Source organism: Bombyx mandarina, chromosome 28, assembly GCF_030267445.1.
Source record: "Bombyx mandarina strain Sakado chromosome 28, ASM3026744v2".
In the NCBI taxonomy this organism is placed as follows: Eukaryota; Metazoa; Arthropoda; class Insecta; order Lepidoptera; family Bombycidae; genus Bombyx; species Bombyx mandarina.
The window spans coordinates 3343348-3362037 of NC_143233.1; the positions used below are offsets into that span (position 1 = coordinate 3343348).

The following is an 18690-nucleotide window of genomic DNA, read 5'->3' on the forward strand; positions in this document are numbered from 1 at the left end:
GTGTGTGTGTGTGTGTGTGTGTGTGTTTGTATTTTTTTCTTCTAGATAAGTTCTAAGGTCTCAGTATAGTTACAACGGCTGCCCCACCCTTCAAACCGAAACGTATTACGTGGTCCTACCACCAGTAATCACGCAAATTTTAATTTTGCGGGTTTGATTTTTATTACACGATGCAAATCTTGGTATGATTTTATTATATATGAAAATAGAAATGTTGTTAAAAGACTGCACTTACCTCTTGCGGGGCTCTCTTTGCGGTGATCATGGCTCTGTTTAAGTACTGTATAGGGAGTGCGACGTGCCCAAACACGTGGAAATCTTGCAGCGACAGGAGTTTCAAGAAAACTTCGATACCTGTTTAATAAATCAATAAATGTCTCGATTGAATTTATTTATTACACCGTGCGGGTAGGTACAACTCAATGTTGACTTGGTTGAGGCATTATTAACGTATTGTGCTGTCCACTTGCGGCATTGATGGGTACAACGATGCCACACGTGAGGACGCGCAATGTCCATTACCATCCCCCACAAAATACTAACGATAACTTTAATTAATCTTATAGTCACACAATGTTCTCAACAGTAAGTCTGTCTACCGTACAGAAACATCAAATTTCAATGGCGATGATTTTTTACTAACGTTATATCGAACCTTTAGAATTGAAGTGGCTTAATCCGAAATTCTTGTTTTTTGGTAAACGCAAGAAATATTATTGAATTGAATTGTAATTGTTCAGGTTCGATTTTAATACTTTAAGCCTTAGAGCTCATAACTTAAGGTTTAAAGTAATTAAGTTACTTAAAATCTATGTGTATATTTCAAATGTATATTATGTATTTGTAATGTATATGATTCTCCGGTTCCCACAATAGAGGGAAACCCAGTTCGGGGGGCTAGGTGAACTTGTGTGAGTATTTGATAGAATCCTCACCGGTGGTACTATTCGGTGTGACCACGATAGCGACCAAATGCCTGTCCGCCTCAACAAAGCCGAACCTGGCCGTCGTCTGGGACAGCTCCGTGGTGGGGCTGGTCACGTTGACCACCAGCATGCAGTTCGTGATCCTCCTCATGTGACCGTTTACGTATATTTTCAGGACTTTCTCCTCTAAGTCCAGGTACGTGATTCCGTGGATATCGCGTTTGTGTCCAATTAGGAATTCGGTGCGGAGGAAGCCCTTTGTGTAGCCCTGTTTCGGAAAACGCAATTTATTGACCAAGTTAGAGTTAACTGTTTCCTCAATTAAGCAATTGTCTATCACGGTATTCAGGAAAATTAATTAACAAACTAACCCACTATTCTACTATAAATACGAATTACTTTTGTCGCACAACACCATAGATAATACACATCGCAACACATTCCGACTTGAGCAGCCGACCGAGGCGGAGCTCTCTGTTTTTATCGCTGTACACTTGAAATGCAATAAATGGAATTCATTGGAAAAGTGAGTCAATTACTGGCACTGTGGAAGGCATTGATAATGATGAAAAGAATGGCCGCTGTCGTCATTATTTTAAGAACACCATGGAAACAGCCTCTTCGCCATATTATATATTTATAAAACTTTTTAATTTTTGTACTAAATTAATTATTGGGTAACAATAAAATATATATTTCTGAAAAAATATGAAATTTATGATCACAGTGTCTAAATGTGACATAGGGCGTTAATTTTTGACATTTTTCTAAATATACAATGACATATTATCACTTAGCCGAGTGAAATGGAATTTTGTTTTTATCTTTCTCTGAACTAGTACTAGTTAGCCCGTAACCTCGGATTCGCTTAACGTTGAGTTTCAAGACACCCTGTATATTTGATAACACTAACGCTCCTCAATGTCTATAGCAGAAAAAAAAAACAAACGAAAATGGGCCTTCAGTATTTCCTCTAAGCCTATTTATGTTAGAATCAACAAAGAAAATAGAAGTACTGAACAAATTTGTAATGAATAGTTACACTCACTTGGAAGGGCGTGAGCAGTGTGACCCGACCGGTGACGTTGGTCTGCTTCTCTCCCTTGTCCAAGGTCCACGACGAATTGATCATAAGTTTACCTTCTTCGTTATACTGAAAATGAAATTGCACTATGAATGGAATTTTTGCCGCAGGTTTGCGCATTTGGGAGATTTTACGACAAACGGAAGATCTTCCACCGAGCGGGTGAAATTGCTCGCTAGATCCATGCTCCGAATGTTGCTTTTTTTTCCTACCCATTCTAGGGACCTCGAGGGGTCATACTTAACGTGACCATACGTCCCGCTTTGGGCGGGATTGTCCCGTTTTCAGGCTGTCCGTCCCGCTGTCCCGAACGACAACAAAAATGTCCCGCTTTCATTTATCTGTTGTGCATGTGTTTATTAGAAACTTACCGCATACTTACTTATCCCAAATCCTTATTGTATTACAAAATATATACTAAAGTGACTCTAATTTTGCTGTAGCTTACTTATCCCAAATCCTTATTGTAATACGAAATATATACTAAAGTGACTCTAATTTTGCTGTAGCTTACTTATCCCAAATCCTTATTGTAATACGAAATATATACTAAAGTGACTCTAATTTTGCTGTAGCTTACTTATCCCAAATCCTTATTGTAATACGAAATATATACTAAAGTGACTCTAATTTTGCTGTAGAAAAGTAGTTTTTGGTTACGAAATTATTTATAAATATTATTTTAAGGGCGAGTTGGTGTAAGAATTAAAATGTTGGTGAGGGTAAGATACCAAAATAAATTATTTCAAGTCATTTTTAAACCATATTTCTTATTTTGCACTAGAATATTACATCTTACCCCGACGTACCCTATATATGTATTTATTTATATACGAAATTCCGTAGGCGTCCCGCTTTGATACGAAAAATAAATGGTCACGTTAGTCATACTAGATTCATCGGGCGAGTAGATGAGCTCACGGGGCTCTATCCTGAGGACGTCGCTTGCAAGAGCAGTGCTTCACAGAATCTACCACCGGATCGGAGAATGTTATTGTTCGGAACTTGTAGTATATGTAAGCTTATCTTGAAAATGTAAGCGAGATTCAGGCATCTGTCAAAGATCTTGTGTTTTGTGATGGTGTAGCCACAAGTGTATGCAGAGGGGAAATGTGGGCGTTGTAAAGCAATGTGTTGATTAATATTTATTAAATAACAGATTATTTATCGTATCGCAAAGACATAACTCATGAATGTAGTCTTTTGCTAATATGCCTTTTACAGATTCGCATTCAAGTTTATTTTAATCTTTTTCTTGAAGGTTTTCTTCTTTTTCAGGAAGGTTAATTGTCTTTTATAAAATCACTTTAATACAAGAAGCAGGAGGTGTTAAGCAGGTGTGAACTAACCTGAAAACTTAACAACGTGTCGGCACTCTTCTTCCAGATAACTCTGTGCTTGGCGATGGCGGCCGCTTTGGGTAGGGTCGGTATAGTCGAGTTCACGACCGCGTTTATTTCCCCGTAAAATTCGTTCGTTTTGAACAGATAGTCGGCCAGCAGGTTGAAGGATAGGTAATCTTCCTGCCAGTTCATGCTACCGTTGATGGCCTGGAGGTTGTCGTGGTAGCGCCACCTGTCGGCAGAGCACGGAAGATCCAGGGGCCGCAGTTCGGTTCTCGCTCACGACTTGGATACGAGAGACCTTCAGAGGTCCAAAGCCGTGAAGCTTACTGGTGGTAGGACCTCTTGTGAGTCCGCGCGGGTAGGTACCACCGCCCTGCCTATTTCTGCCGTGAAGCAGTAATGCGTTTCGGTTTGAAGGGTGGGGCAGCCGTTGTAACTATACTTGAGACCTTTAGAACTGATATCTCCAGGTGGGTGGTGGCATTTACGTTGTCGTCGTCTATGGACTACGGTAGCCACTTTATCGTAAACTCGTCCATCCATATAAATAGTAATGACTTAATGGAAAACGCGGGATTATGACTTGTGAGGGTAGTTTTAATTATGTTGTATGAATCCCTTTTTTTTCCTTCTTAAGCTGAGAGCCTTGAGAGGCTATTTCAGCGTAACCTTAACTAGTAGGTGAGCTCACGGGGCTCAAACCTGGCGACGTTGTTAATACGAACCCTAGCAAGAGCCGCGCTTCACAGAATCTACCACCGGATCGGAAACGCGACCCACTGAGAAGATCCGGCGAGAAACTCAGTGGGCTGTGTCTGAGGGTTAATTTAGACGCCGGTTCTTCGTCGCTAGCGACGGGTTCGACGAGAACGGTGACCGGTGCTTGAGGTACCTAAAAGCACCGTTAGTCGCTCGGGAGGATCCGAAAAGACGTGTTTTGGGCGACGTCGACTGCTTTCCATTCTGTCCGCAGGATCGGGAATGTAGTTACCGGCGGCCGAGATGAGAAGGTTCTCGTGTCGTGCCGCTTTATCGAAGTGGGACGAATGGTTGTACTAAATGTAATTATGTAATTAAGTCGGTCACTGGCGAGTACTGGTGCTTACATAACGTTGAAGCTGGTGTCCCTCCAGCCGTTGAAGGGCGTGCTCAGGCTGGACAGCAGCGCGTAGACAGTCTCATTCTTCGCTTCGGAGTACATCTTCACCCTCCACAGGATGTTGGCGTCGTGAGCCCAGCCCATGCGGACGTGCCATTGACAGAACCAATCTAATGGTTAAACATAATGTCTTTTTTTATTCCTGACGGCCTTTTCAGTTTCACCAGGATAAGTGGGCGAGCAAAGGCTCAGTCAAGAGGGGTGGGATTTGCTAACAGCTATCCGACCGCCTCCGAAGAAGATCCAACAATTCAAGAGCTTCACGAACGAATCTACTACAGGTTCGGAGTCGCGACCCGCTGAAAAGATCCGGCGAGAAACTCAGCGGGCTGATGCTTAGGTTAGGTTGCACGTCGAACTGTTTGTCGAGTTCTACGAGCACGGTTACCGGGATCCCGAAGCCTGCTCTTAGCGTTAGAGCTGAAGGCGTCTAATGCAAGAGTTATTGGATCTGATGGATCCGTAAAGACGTGATACAATGTTTGGAGCGGTGGTGTCTTTGGGATTATTAAAAACATAATATGGAGGGGTGAAAGGGTGTTTGGTTTAAGCGACATTCCTGCGACATTACAGGCGAGCCATTTAAAATGTAAAGTTGGAAAAAATATCACGAGAAAAAACTTTAGCTATTTGAACATGGTAAACATAATTGAAGTTCAATTGAAAACATCGAACTGTTGATGCTAATACCAAATAAAAAGCAGCTTTAATTATGAACATAAATGTCAAGTATTAACTGAAATGCCACTTAAATCAAATAATTTTTCTCTCCTCGATATTTTGACCTGGGACCATCAAGGACTTTAACTTATTTTGCTTAGTCCCCCTGTGCTTAAATGGCTACCACTGGACAGCGGCATAGACCCCAGCAATACCACTACTCATCTTGCGACATGAGATCTAAATCTTAGTTCTATGGTACAGCGGCTGCCCCACCCTGTATATCGGAACACATCAGGGCTTTTTAGCAGAAATAGGATGGTGGTGATTGTTTGTGCGTGCCCACAAAACGCTCTATCATTAGAGAAGTTTAACTTCTGAAACAACTAGTACTCAAACCGACCTCTGAGCAGGACTTCGAGTTCGCCGGTGACCATCCTACGACTGCTCTACCCGGTAAACCCGAACGCGCTACAGGTTCACAGCAGAAATAGACTGAAATGGTGGCGATTGTTTGTGCGTGCCTAGAAAGCGCCCTAGCATTAGAGAAGTTGAACTTCTGAAGCAACTCAAACCAACCTCTGAGCAGGACCTCGAGTTCGCCGGTGACCATCCTGCCCGGGTAGTACAAGGACAGGTGGGCGGCGTGGTGCCACGGTCCCTTGTTGTCGAGCTGCACGTCGATGCTGACCTTCTGGGACGGGTTCCGGTTCGCGTCCCAGTTCACAGCCACGCTCAGTCGCTTCTGGTGATCGTACAGCCAGCGGTGGTATGAGATCTGGACGTCCCTTAAACTACAATAATTCAAATCTTAGTTCCTCTTCCGTGCGTTTTTTTTTTTTTTTATTGCTTAGGTTGGTTATGGTAGCCCATAGACATCTACAACGTAAATGCCCCACCCACCTTGAGATATAAGTTCTAAGATCTCAGTATAGTTACAGCGGCTGCCCCACCCTTCAGACCGAAACACATTACTGCTTCACGGCAGAAACTGGCAGGGTGGTGGTACCTACCCGCGCAGACTCACAAGAGGTCTTACCACCAGTAATATTTGCGTCGTGGTCCTCAGTGCTGAAGGTCGCGACCATTACGGAGCACTTTTATTTGGACTCTGTTACTCCATTCATTCGTGTCCTCTGCGCAGGGGATAGCAACATTGATGCTGGAATCCAATGTCAACTTAATTTGATCGGACCAACGTAGAGACCAGGGACCAGCGCAAAATCTTAGTTAGTTTACGGTTTTTGTGCATGGTTCTAATCGAGTATGTCCTGAGGAGAGCTGTTACAACTGCTTGAGAGCCATCTGTCCCACATTGCTGGTGCTGTCCACTGCCTCTCAAGGATCAACAAATTGTACAAAGTTACAAGTTAATCAGATATAGAACCAAACATTTTACAAAATAAAAAATCGACTTAAACAAAATAAATTGAGAATATGATCGATGTCTTCGAATTCACTTAAATATGCATTTATAAGACATAATTAAAAAATATTCGTCAGATTTTGATAAGATTTAAATGTAACACGAATCGCATTGGTTTTCCAATAATAAAAAATCATCAAAATTGGTTCAATCACCAAAAAAAACCGGTCGAATTGAAAACTTCCTTTTTGAAGTCGGTTAAAAATTATATTTTTCGACAAAAAGTACGCGTGTACACTTACGTTCATTTTTATACAGAGACTAGTAGAGCCGTTGTATAAAAAAAGATATGTGGTGTCGTGGGACACCGGATAGGAACGAAGTTCCTTATTATAAAAACATTAATTTTAAGTTTTATTCGAGGTATAAAGCAAATAAAACTGGAGGCTTCGCAACAACCCACGGTCATTCGGTAACGTGCGAACTTATTGTGGTACACTTCGTTCACGGTTGTTTGCTTAAGAGTTAGTGTATTGCGCAAACGAACGCTCTGAGATCGTGGTCAATGAATGATAAAAAAATATGTTATTTTGTACGTTATTACAAAGTTAAATCGTACACTGTGTGCATTACTAATAAAAATCTTACGTTACGGACGTTTTTTCCCGGTTAGGGTACCCCTCCACATCGTCCCATAATTAATAAATATATGTTCCGTTAGTTCAATTCAAAACACTCACTCGTCGATGTGTATGTCCAGATTGACGCTTGTGTTGTTGTTCAAATCCGCATTCAAATCGAAACTGTATGCCTTCTCATTAACGTCCAATTCGGCGTACGTCGTGAAATTCTGTTCCGACAGCACGACGTGACGTATTAGGGTTCTGTAGATGTCCCCGTTGTATTCACCCTATGGAAATTTTAATAGTTTACATGTTTGTTTATATTTATTTTTTTACCTCAGATAATTGACCTAACTAAGTGGTCCTGGCCAACATCAACGCGATCTTAATAAATTAGGCCACAGCTATTTCAGTGACTTGTCTTTAAGTTGTTATTGAAATTAAAGTTGTCGCTACCAATATCGAGACAAAAGATCGAAGTCACATTCCTATATTCCTATCGTACCTGTCACGTTTTCTTTTTTTTTAATATTTTCTTTGTACCGTCGATTGGGGGGAATCGGGACCCTTTCCAAAACTAACACAAATTATCAATGGTTTTCTTAGGGTAATACCAATAAAATTGAGATTAAAATGGTTCTGGAGTCTTACACTTTTATATACGATGCGTAGTTCATTACAAAATATACATAAAACTGATAAAAACTGGCTTGACCCGATTCACGTTGGCTTTTGGGGTGAATCTGCGCATGGGGACAATAGAGTTTTTCGATAGGGCTGGCACTATTTAGTTGTTAGGTAGGTATCTAACATTAGGTAATAACTTTTTAATATCTTTAATGAGTTACAAAACTTTGATGACTAAATTAATTTTTTTTTTTATATTCTCATACACTAAATAAAAGTCATTTTCAGTTCAACAAAGTTAAATCTAAGGACTAAACATCCCAGATTTGTTCCTATTCTAACTCTAGTCTCTATTCCCCCAATCTACTGTATTTTGACAATCCGCAGAAACCGGCGGTACTTCCCCGTGTAGTGCCCCCCTTAAGGGTCAATGACCGGCCGGAGCGCGTGCGTGCTCCACGGCCGCCCTCTGTCGGTAAGATTGGAGTACTCACCACTCCTATAAAAGTGACTTGTCGGTTGTCCTGAGTGAATCGCCCGTCGACGGCTATGTTCTTGAAGTGGTTGCTGTTTATCATCGCTTTCAGACGATGCGACGCCATGTTGGTCTTGGACTGGTCCTGGTACAAGGCGTCTACGTTGAAGTCCACGCCCGTGAACCATATGCCAACAGAATTCACCTGGTACAAACAGTTTTTTTTTTATTGCTTTAAGTGATTATCGGAGCCCATAGATATCTACTAAGTAAATGCCGCCATCCACCTTGAGACATGAGTTGTAAGGTCTCACTTTTTAACAGTAAAACGGCTGCCCCACCCTTCAAACCGAGACGCATTAGGCAGGGTGGTGGTACCTACCCGTGCGGACTCACAAGACGTCCTACCACCAGTAAACGTAAAAAGTAATTGTCTTCATGTAGCGTCATATGGTTTATGTCAAAAGTCGAACAAACGCTAAATAGTTGTTAGAGTAAAATTGACCTTATTTGCCTTAAATATAGGGTAGTATTATGTTAAAGAGCCCACAAATATACTGTTAAAATTCGGGATCTACCGACTTAAGGATCGCCAGAGAAAAACGGACCTTACCTGGTATTCATTAGGTTGTTTCTCGTGAACTTTCGTTTTGATGTTGCAAGGATGCAATGTGGGCAGGGTCATGTTCAATTCAGAGTCCAAATACAGTTGAGCCCCGGGGGGTAGGAACAGGTATCCCGATACGAGTATCTCTCTTGATTTGGGATTGAAGTTCAAAAGCGCTAAAGTCGTATACTTTGGCCCGATCTGTTGAAAGTAGCCCAATTTAGATAAGGATTCGTAGCTTCTCGGGTTCTCCCAAAATATGTAACTGAAGTCTCAGCAACTTTTTACTATATTAGTAGGACATTATTTAATTAAATCTCATCTGGTTTTAATTTGATTTTTAATGTTTTTTTTTTTTAATGTTTTGTTGCTCTTGCAAGCAGGCAATGGACTGAGTCCTTACAGCCTCGTTTTTCGTAAAATTAGTTTCTAAGTTTTTAAGTAACAATGTATTGTCTTCCGTGTTTTTTTTTTTAAATACGTTCGTTTTGACTTATAGACTTTAATTACAACATAATCAATAGATTGATATTCGAAACAAAACAATATTATCTCATTCCGTTTTGTAATGCAATTAACAGAACACGTGTGTAAATAAAGATTGAAGTTTATTAAAAGCTCAACTCTGGCAATAATGACATTTAAAGAAGCTGACACTGAAACAAGGAGAAGAGCTTTTTTTATTGCTTAGATGGGTGGACGAGCTCACGGCCCACCTGGTGCTAAGTGGTTACTGGAGCACATAGACATCTACATGTACGTAAATGCGCCGCCCACCTTGAGATAAGTTCTAAGGTCTCAAGTATAGTTACAACGGCTGCCCCACCCTTCAAGCCGAAACGCATTACTGCTTCCCGGCAGAAATAGGCAGGGCGGTGGTACCTACCCGTACGGACTCACAAGAGGTCCTGCCAAACATGGCATCACTGTCTTACCCCTTCGAATTGAAATTTAACATCGATAGTCTTCGGTCGGCGTAAATTGAGTCCAGTGTCGATTTTAACCCCATTGGGCTTATCCACTCGAATGAACTTCAGTACGAAGGATGGATCTTCCTTCTCTTTCTTCGACGAGCTCACGTTGAAGCCAATGTCGACGTGACTTTGAGTTTTCTGAAACGATTTTTTTTTTCGAAATACAAAACGAGCTAAAATAAATCTTATGCTGTTAAACTTAAAGATCATTTTGTTTCGATCAAATCTTCGCAAATCGTTGTTAGATTATTGTGCGCGCAGAACTAGTTGGCCGCGCCTTAGGTTTATGAGCGGGGGGACGGAGGGGCGGGGACGCTTGCTCTCATTACTGATATGAGATTTAATACAATGATGGGCGAAATTATTATAAACTTACAAAATGATGCTGAATCCAGTTCAGAGAGTTCTGAATCAAATGATTCAGAGGATATGTCAGAGTAATTTCATATAAGTATATTATTAATTACATAATTTCTTATATTATTAAAATAAGTCAGAATAATTTCATATATGTACTTAATTTGTTTTTAGTTTATTTTACTATTAATGACAATATAATTAGACAGGTACAATATAAACTTCTAAAAGTTCAATTGTTTATTTATTTATTACCTATTACATTTTTTTTAACAGATATGAGTAGAAGGGTTATTTAGGTTACTCTTTTTTACAATAAAATAAATTTTTCTTGCACTATTTTTAATTCAAATTTATTAAAAAAATATTATATTTTTTAGTTACATTTTCTATAAAAGTGTATTTTGTTAGTTTTTTTAAACTATTATTTATTTTTAATTTTTTAGTTGAATTTCAATTTTTTCATTTTTTTTTAAATCTCGAATTGTCGTCGGTCCTTAATAAGTATACTAAATTTCGAGTTAATCCGACGTTTTGAAGGGGGTCAAAATCACGTTCAAAGATTCCGTTACATACATACGTCTGAAGCTAATAAAAAAAGAAGCGTATTAAATATGTACTTACAACGTTCTTGAACACCGAATAAAAATTGTATACGGGATAGGCGGTGAATTGCATTTCGACTTCCGCGTAAATGTCGTGTCTGTAACCGGCCGCTTTTTCCGTGAAGAGGCCCTCCATTTTGATGGTCTGGTTCGAGTTCTTGTTGAACCGGTAGTCAAGTCTGAGGTTGGCGCCGTGCGTGGGGCCGTTCAGTATGTAGTAGCCCGTGAGGCGACTGGCCAGCTGTTTCGTTTGGAAGTCAACTGTTATGTCGCACTGGGACACGCCGCCTTTAGATTTGACTTTGAAGACGCCTATAAGGAAATACCCGTGTTACGTGACAACAATAGTGGCCGTAGTGCGAGTTTTTTTACTTTCTCGATAGCGTGAAAGTTAATTAAAATTTGTATGCAGTTGGAACAGCGCCCCTGGCGGCAAACGTAGGCAAACTTTCCGACACCTTTTTGAAGTTATACTTCTTTAGGCGCGTTATGAAAAATTGATGAGAGTGAAATTATACGATGCGCGCGCACCGTGACACAAAATTAACAGAATGAAGTTGCCCACTAAATCGCTCATTACAATACGACCGACGTAACTTGGCGAGTCTGAATATAGCCGCAGGTGAACTTTCCGAACCGTACCGAGAATTGCCGAATTTATACGATGTCAAGAAAAGGGATATCCAATATGCGTGTTTGAGGATGTTGTTTAATCAATTTTTTTTTCCAATTTATTAAAATTGAAATAAAAAAAAGAAATAAATTTAATAAAAATAAAGTATAACTTCTTAGTGGGTACATAAGTACACGCACCTTTTTTTTTTGTAGGGCCAGGGGCCGAACCTCCTACGAGGTCCATGCCCAGCAGGCGCGCGGGGTATGTGGGACTTGACGATCTGCAAGGTATTGGGAGCAGACCGCGGGCCCAGAGAATTTTAGGGTCCTACCGCACTAAACGACTCCCCTGCACTCTTACACCCGACGTCCGATCTCCGTCCGGGGTCAAAACCCGGTCAGAGTAGGGGGGTTCCCGCGGTCAACACTACAACCAGACACGCGGCGCCACCCCGAGGACGCCCGACCGACGGGTCGTCGAGGCGAAATGTTCCAACACCATACTTAACACACTTAGTTAGTTAGAGTTAACTTTTACGCTATGGAGAACGTTAAAAAACTCGCACTAAGAACACTGATATATTTATTATTATGTTACTAATTTATTTATATGTTTAATTTGCTGTCAATCCTGTTCAAATTACTTTTTTTATTTTATTGCTTTGGTGGTTGGACGAGTTTACGACCCACCAAGCGTTAAGTGATTACTGGAGCCCATAGACATCTACAACGTAAATGCCAATACCTACCTTGAGATATGAGTTCTAAGGTCTTAGTATAGTACAACGACTGCCCCGCATTTTAAACCGAAAGGCATTACTGCTTCACGGCAGAAATAGGCAGGGTGGTGGTACCTTTAGGCCACGATGATTTGATTGGTTTGCAATAAATCTTTTTTTTTATTTTTGTTACGTTCAATACAAGGTACGTTGTCTTTGATTGATTCTGAAGAGGTGAGTCTTAAGTTTTCTGGTCGTTTAATCTATATATATATATATATATATATATATATATATGGTATTCCTTTTGTTTTTTTAAATTTATTTTATACTAAAGTCTTTTATTTATCGATTGAGGCAAAAGTCTGCCGGGTCAGCTAGTTTAATAATATATACTAAAGGTCCCGCAGTAGTCGAAATTTGACTATAATTAATTGGAATTGTAAGTTTGTACACTATTATGATTGTATTTTATACTTCTATAATCACAAATTTCGTCAAGACTACACTATAAAAAACATTAACAAAGACAAACAATATTTAATCTATTCTCAATTTGACAACAGACGTCAAGAACAAAAGTTTGACAATAAATAGTATGCATGCGTGTGTGCGTCAAATACATGGTATGTAGTGTGTGTAATGTTTTCTTTATTGATTTAATGTATCTTTTATGCATTATTTAAAAAAAAATATTAGCATTGTGCACTTCTTCTCTATATTCTCTATAAGTGTGGAAAATTTCATACTCCTCCGTCCGCGCAATTTCCGTAAAAAGGGGTACAAAGTTTTTGCTTCACGTATTAATATATATATATTACCAGAAAGTTCAGCGACGCGATCGTTGTCGACGACCCAGTACGCGTTCGGTATCCAAACGTAGCCGTTCTTGATGTTGTAACGCTTCACCGACATTTTAGTGTCGAACTGTTTCCGTCCGTCCACGTCTAAGCTCGCCTCCAACGACTTATCGTATTGCTGGTTCCTGTACAGGGCCTGAGCTTTTAATGTGCTTTTGGCCGACTGGAACGACAGCACCGCCGTACTCGACGTGTTCGATAAGCTTAAAGCTGCATTAATCATTCGTTTTTCCTGTTGAAATTAAATAATTATTGAATACTGGCTGTACCCATCCGCTTCGCTGGGCATTTAAAATTAACATTGTTAATTCTCACCCTCACAAAGATTTTCTGGTATAGGGAGTCCAACACTCATATAAATATTAGCCTATCCATTAAGTACATGTATTTTCTACATGGATACCAAGTTTCAAGTCAATCGGATGCACGGTTCAGTAGTTATAACGGAACATCCATAAAAACCACTGTAGATTTATATATTAGTATAGATGTTTTATTGCACGTGTCCCAAGAATGTTCGGAAAACTTTTTTGCAATAATTTTTTTCGTTTAGTAGGTATACGGATGCAAATTTAGACAAGAATATGAAAAAATTGAATAGTTTTGAAGGAAGCGTTTAACCAAAACATTCATTTCGCAGACTAAAAAATAAAACTATTATTAATAACTATTATATTAAGTATAATTGTTAACGCAAATATTATCTTTTATTTTTTTAGGCAGTTTCTTTTAAATAAAATAAATCAAAATTGTAACTTACTTGACTATCGGGAGTATCGAATGAGAAACTTATGACGTCATTTGTACTATTCCTATCCCACTTGTACTCAAGGGCGTATGTTTTAGCTGACGGATCGGCTTTTTCTAAGGACAGAATGTATTTGGCCGGTCCACTCATTAGGAAGTATGGTGCGTCTCTTAAATTTGTCATGTTTGGGAACTGTAAAAAAAAAACTATTAGAATATCCCATAGTTTGCAAAACATCATTAGATTTCGTCTGATTTTTTTGAAGCACACGTTTACTATTTTTTTATTAGTATTTGTATAGTATTTCATTTGATAAAATAAAAAAAACGTAATAAAAATTGACTTTATAATTTTAGTTCGATTGTTAATGTTGCCAATATATTTGTAAAGTAACCTTGTCAATTAAAGCAAAATATACTTCATACAAATAACAAGATATAATTACTATTATGTAACAATTAACGTATTGGATACTATTGGATCGGTATGTTATTACGACCGGACATATTTAAATAACTTTTAACTTAGGATGACCTGATTAGTGGCATAAATTAGGGAAGGGTAAGTCGACGACCCTGGTCGATGGTGATGACGATGAACTTTGTCTATCTTGATAGTGATGACTCTTGAACTTAGGCGTATTAAGTTTCGCTATCATTTCGCTAAAGTATTAATTATTATCAGTGTAGTTATATGTTAAAATTCCTCATATATGACGGTCTATATACATATTTTTATGAATTTTTTAAATCACATAAAAAGCTCATCGCTAATCGGAAATCAATAATTTATAAGCGTTTTAATTTTATTGTAGACAGAGATAGCATTCTTTTGCACAATGACGTCACCGTTCAAGTAGCGTGTGATTAATGTTGAATATCAATAAACTCGCGACAAATATATCTCATAGCCATGCGAGCCGACATCTATTATTGTTTTTAGTACACGTTTTATTAATATATTTGCTGAAAATCTAAAGACAATATTTTTATATTGAAGAAAAAAAAACATACCTGATAGGATGCGCATACTTTGATCCCTACAGCGTTGTCAAAAGTTGACCAACTGCAAGTGTTCTGTTCTATTCTGTTCTTGTTCAATCCGCCTTGCTGTATTTCTTTGTCGCCGTGTAGTATGATCAATTCCGACCTGTATTACAAAGGTTTAAGGATCGATTTCGAATATATAACGGCCGTCTGGTGTAGTGGTAAGTGACATGAGTCACTACACAAGGGGGTCGCGGGTTCGAATCCCGCCAAGGGAAGATATTTGTATGATAAATATAAATGTCTTTTCCAGGGTTATGGATGTATATTAAATATATGTATGTGTATAATAAAAATCTTACATTTATTTCCGTTATCTGGTACCCGTAATACAAGTTCTTTACGAACTTAGCACGGCACCAGTTAACGTGGCGTGATGGTTAGTAAGCATTTATATCAATTATACATCTCTAATTTAGCAAATTTTGTTCTTTAGATTCCATATGTATCTTGATTTTTGCATACACAGGCTATATTCTATCTTGTGTCAATCAATAAATTGAAAACATTACAAGATTATCTGTGGAAATGTTATTTATAAGATTTGGCTGTATGGGCGACGTTTCCATTGTCTATGTAATGAAATACAAACGTATTTAGTTACTTTCTGTTTCGGGTGGAATTCTGTATGTAATCAAAACTACTTTTACAGCTTAATTTCGCGTTTCTTATTATCATATATCTTTTATCTTATTTTTTTTATTATTTAGGACGTTTTGAATACTTTAAGAGTTTTCGTGGCTACTGACCATTAAGAGAAGAGTCTTAGTTGACTGTAAATTATTTTAATTATGTGTACGGTACAATGGTAAAATCATTTAACGTGTTGTGTGGTAATATTATTAATCCCAACATATCCGTCGATTGTGAACTTTGATATTCAATTTATGCCCAGATTACTGCACCAAATGAGGCATACAAAATCACACTTAGTATAAAAAAATGTGTGGTTATAGTCATGATAAAACAAAAAGACGTTTGAAATTTTCACGAGAAGCTTGCATATAATATAAACAAGTTCCAAATAACAACATTCGGGCTAACAACGGCAGGTTTGAGCCCCGTAAGCTCACCTACTTGTTAAGGTTACGCTGAAATGGTCCCTCAAGACGATCACCCTATTTTTAAAAAAATAAATCGGAGAGAGCTTCACTGACTCATTGGAAGATTTTTCTTTTGTCGTTTTTTTCTTTTTATTGCCCTTGCTTGCCTCTAGGCAGACGAGCATACGGCCCACGTGATGGTGAGTGGTTACCGTCGCCCATGGACTTCAGCAATGCTAGGGGCAGAGTCAAGCCGCGGCCTACCGCATTTCGTTTACTCCCATTCCCACTTATACTCACTTGGCAGCAAAGATCTCTTGCTTGTCGATAGGCAGGGAGAGGTGCAGTCTGAGCAGCCCCAGGCCGCGCACGGAGAGCCGTGCCTCGACCGCGGTGGCGGTGTACAGGCGCCAGTTGACGCGGATCCCGCTCGAGCTGAGCCCTCCAGCCACGACGCTCATGGTGGCAGCCACGTTTACCGCCACACTGTTAGAATCGTATACTGTTTTTTAACACGCTTTTATTAAATTGAAGTCGTCGTGGCCTAAAGGATAAGACGTCCGGTGCATTCGTGTTGAGCGATGAATCGGTGTTTGAATCTCAGGTGGGTACTAATTTTTCTAATGAATTGTTAAAATGTTCACGATTGACTTCCACGGTGAAGGAATAGCATCGTGTAATAAAAATGAAACCTGCAAAATTATAATTTGCGTAATTACTGGTGGTGCGACCTCTTGTGAGTCCGCACGGGTGGGTACCACCACCCTGCCTATTTCTGCCGTGAAGCAGTAATGCGTTTCGGTTTGAAGGGTGGGGCAGCCGTTGTAACTATACTGAGATCTTAGAACTTATATCTCAAGGTGGGTGGCGCATTTACGTTGTAGATGTCCATGGGCAATAAAATTGGTATGTTTTTTTTTTCTTGCCCTTGTAGGTAAACGAGCATACGGCCCACCTGATGGTGAGTGGTTACTGTCGCTCATGGACGTCAGCAATGCCAGGGGCAGAGCCAAGCCGCTGCCTATCGTTAAGTACTCTCCACAAGCCTCGTTTGAAGAAGGACATATCATAGCGCTCAGGAAACACCGTGGAGGGGAGCTCATTCCAAAGCCGGATGGTACGTGGCAAAAAAGATCTCTGGAAACGCACTGTGGATGAACACAGTGGCTCCAGATAGTATGAACTCTACTTCTGTGTTGGGCGGTGCGATGGTAAAAACGAGATGATGGTATCATCTCCAACAGTTCCTCAGAGATGTTTATCTGTAAAGAGAACGACCAGCACCAAGTAACCACTTAACACCAGTTGGGCCGTGAGCTCGTCCACCCACATAAGCAATAAGACGCCTCAACAGATCTAATCTAGTCATTGAAAACAAATATATTAGTACGCTGTGGCAGTTAACGGAGATACCAACCCTTGCGTGCTCATAGTACTATCAATCACAAAAGCGTTAACTTACCTCGGCCTCAGTTTCCCCTCGAAGTCCAAGTTACCGGATCGCGAATTTTTGTACTCGACTGTACCCGACATCCTGGTATTGACGTAGCTCGTTCCCATTAAATTCATGTTCAGAGGCAGACCGCACCCGGTCGGCACCGAGTAGGTCGTGTCTAAGAACAACGACGCTTTGTTGTACGAAATTTCCTGAAAGATAACAATCGATTTCGTATATGAGTGTACGAACGATCAGCAAACGAAATTCGACCGTAATGCCTGACACTAAAAGGCTTATATTCATTTAATTAAATCACATTTTGTCTTTTGATTGTGTATTGATAACACTAAAGCTCCTCAGTAGTTACTAAAAACAAAAAACAAAAAAAAATTGGTCTGTAAGGTCGGTTTACAGACAATAGTTTTACTTGATAGCCTCAGTAGCAGAACTATTCGTATTGCTAGCTCTGACGTCACGTGAGAAGAGAGATGAATGTGTCACAAGTCAACGCTTGGGCCGATCGTGCCTTTCCATCGCTTGTTCTGCGCTCTCGCTTGCAAGCTCAGGCGGAACATGACACTTTTTTGTTGCTCTTGTTGCCTCCCGTGAGTTCACCTAAGCGTTAGGGCGAAGCTGAAATAGTCTCTCAAGGCTATCCTCCTCCTCGCGTCGTTTTCCTCAATACTGAGGGTCGTGACTCTCCCGCTGCATCAGTTTCTCCCGTACGATTTCCCTCCATCTGCTGCGATTTTTAGCTCAAGGCTATCAATATAGGTAAAAAAAAACAGATCACACCAAGTTACCTTTCCAGACAAGATCTCCATGATCCTCAACTCCGGGTTCAGCCTGGCCAGAGACTTGCGTATCTCGTCGTCGCCCTCGGCGCTCCAGTACGATATCTCATTACCGAAGACCTTGATCCCGAGCTCCGCCAGGGGGAGCCTGTGTTTGAGAGCTTCGTTCTCGTAGCCCAAGTCGTCGATCTTGCTTCTCACGTCCTCAGTGTCGTTTAGCGAACGCGCGAAACGCATGCTGTTGATCTTTTCCATGATATTGCTCTTGCTGAACGGTCCGTTTCGGCTGAAGTAGTTCTCGAAGTACGATTCGAAGCCTTCGGCGCGGGCCTTCATCTAGAAAAATTTCGATGCGTTCAGATCGATTCAAACATAGCGTATTGTACAGTGACGTCATTGTTCTCACCGGTCATATGAATAGTAATACAAAAATCACTTTGTGGCTGAGGGATGGAATAACATGGCCTTTTATATCATATTTTACTTTTCATTAAGGATTTTGATTTCAACAGTTAATTGAAATACCCGATAATAACATAGTAATCCTAAATTTGAAGTCACTGAATAAATAAAAACCATAAATCTTCGAGATACGCTCGAAGATTTATGGTTTTTTAT

General features: G+C 39.9%; 1 protein-coding gene across 1 annotated transcript in view; it reads right to left on the bottom strand.

The window, feature by feature from the left end:
- Apoltp (Apolipoprotein lipid transfer particle) overlaps positions 1–18690 on the bottom strand; it is an 85677-nt gene that overhangs the window by 40894 nt on the left and 26093 nt on the right. Inside the window, exons 17-33 of the mRNA XM_089738975.1 lie at positions 18082–18408; positions 17303–17487; positions 16141–16326; positions 14765–14900; positions 13764–13943; positions 12965–13235; positions 10829–11121; positions 9809–9985; positions 8880–9074; positions 8286–8471; positions 7282–7451; positions 5755–5969; positions 4463–4625; positions 3360–3585; positions 1975–2079; positions 936–1194; positions 236–354 (exon numbers count right to left, since the gene is read on the bottom strand). Of these exons, the coding sequence (XP_089595101.1) occupies positions 236–354; positions 936–1194; positions 1975–2079; positions 3360–3585; positions 4463–4625; positions 5755–5969; positions 7282–7451; positions 8286–8471; positions 8880–9074; positions 9809–9985; positions 10829–11121; positions 12965–13235; positions 13764–13943; positions 14765–14900; positions 16141–16326; positions 17303–17487; positions 18082–18408 (3393 nt within the window). The remainder of the gene's footprint in view (positions 1–235; positions 355–935; positions 1195–1974; positions 2080–3359; positions 3586–4462; positions 4626–5754; positions 5970–7281; positions 7452–8285; positions 8472–8879; positions 9075–9808; positions 9986–10828; positions 11122–12964; positions 13236–13763; positions 13944–14764; positions 14901–16140; positions 16327–17302; positions 17488–18081; positions 18409–18690) is intronic.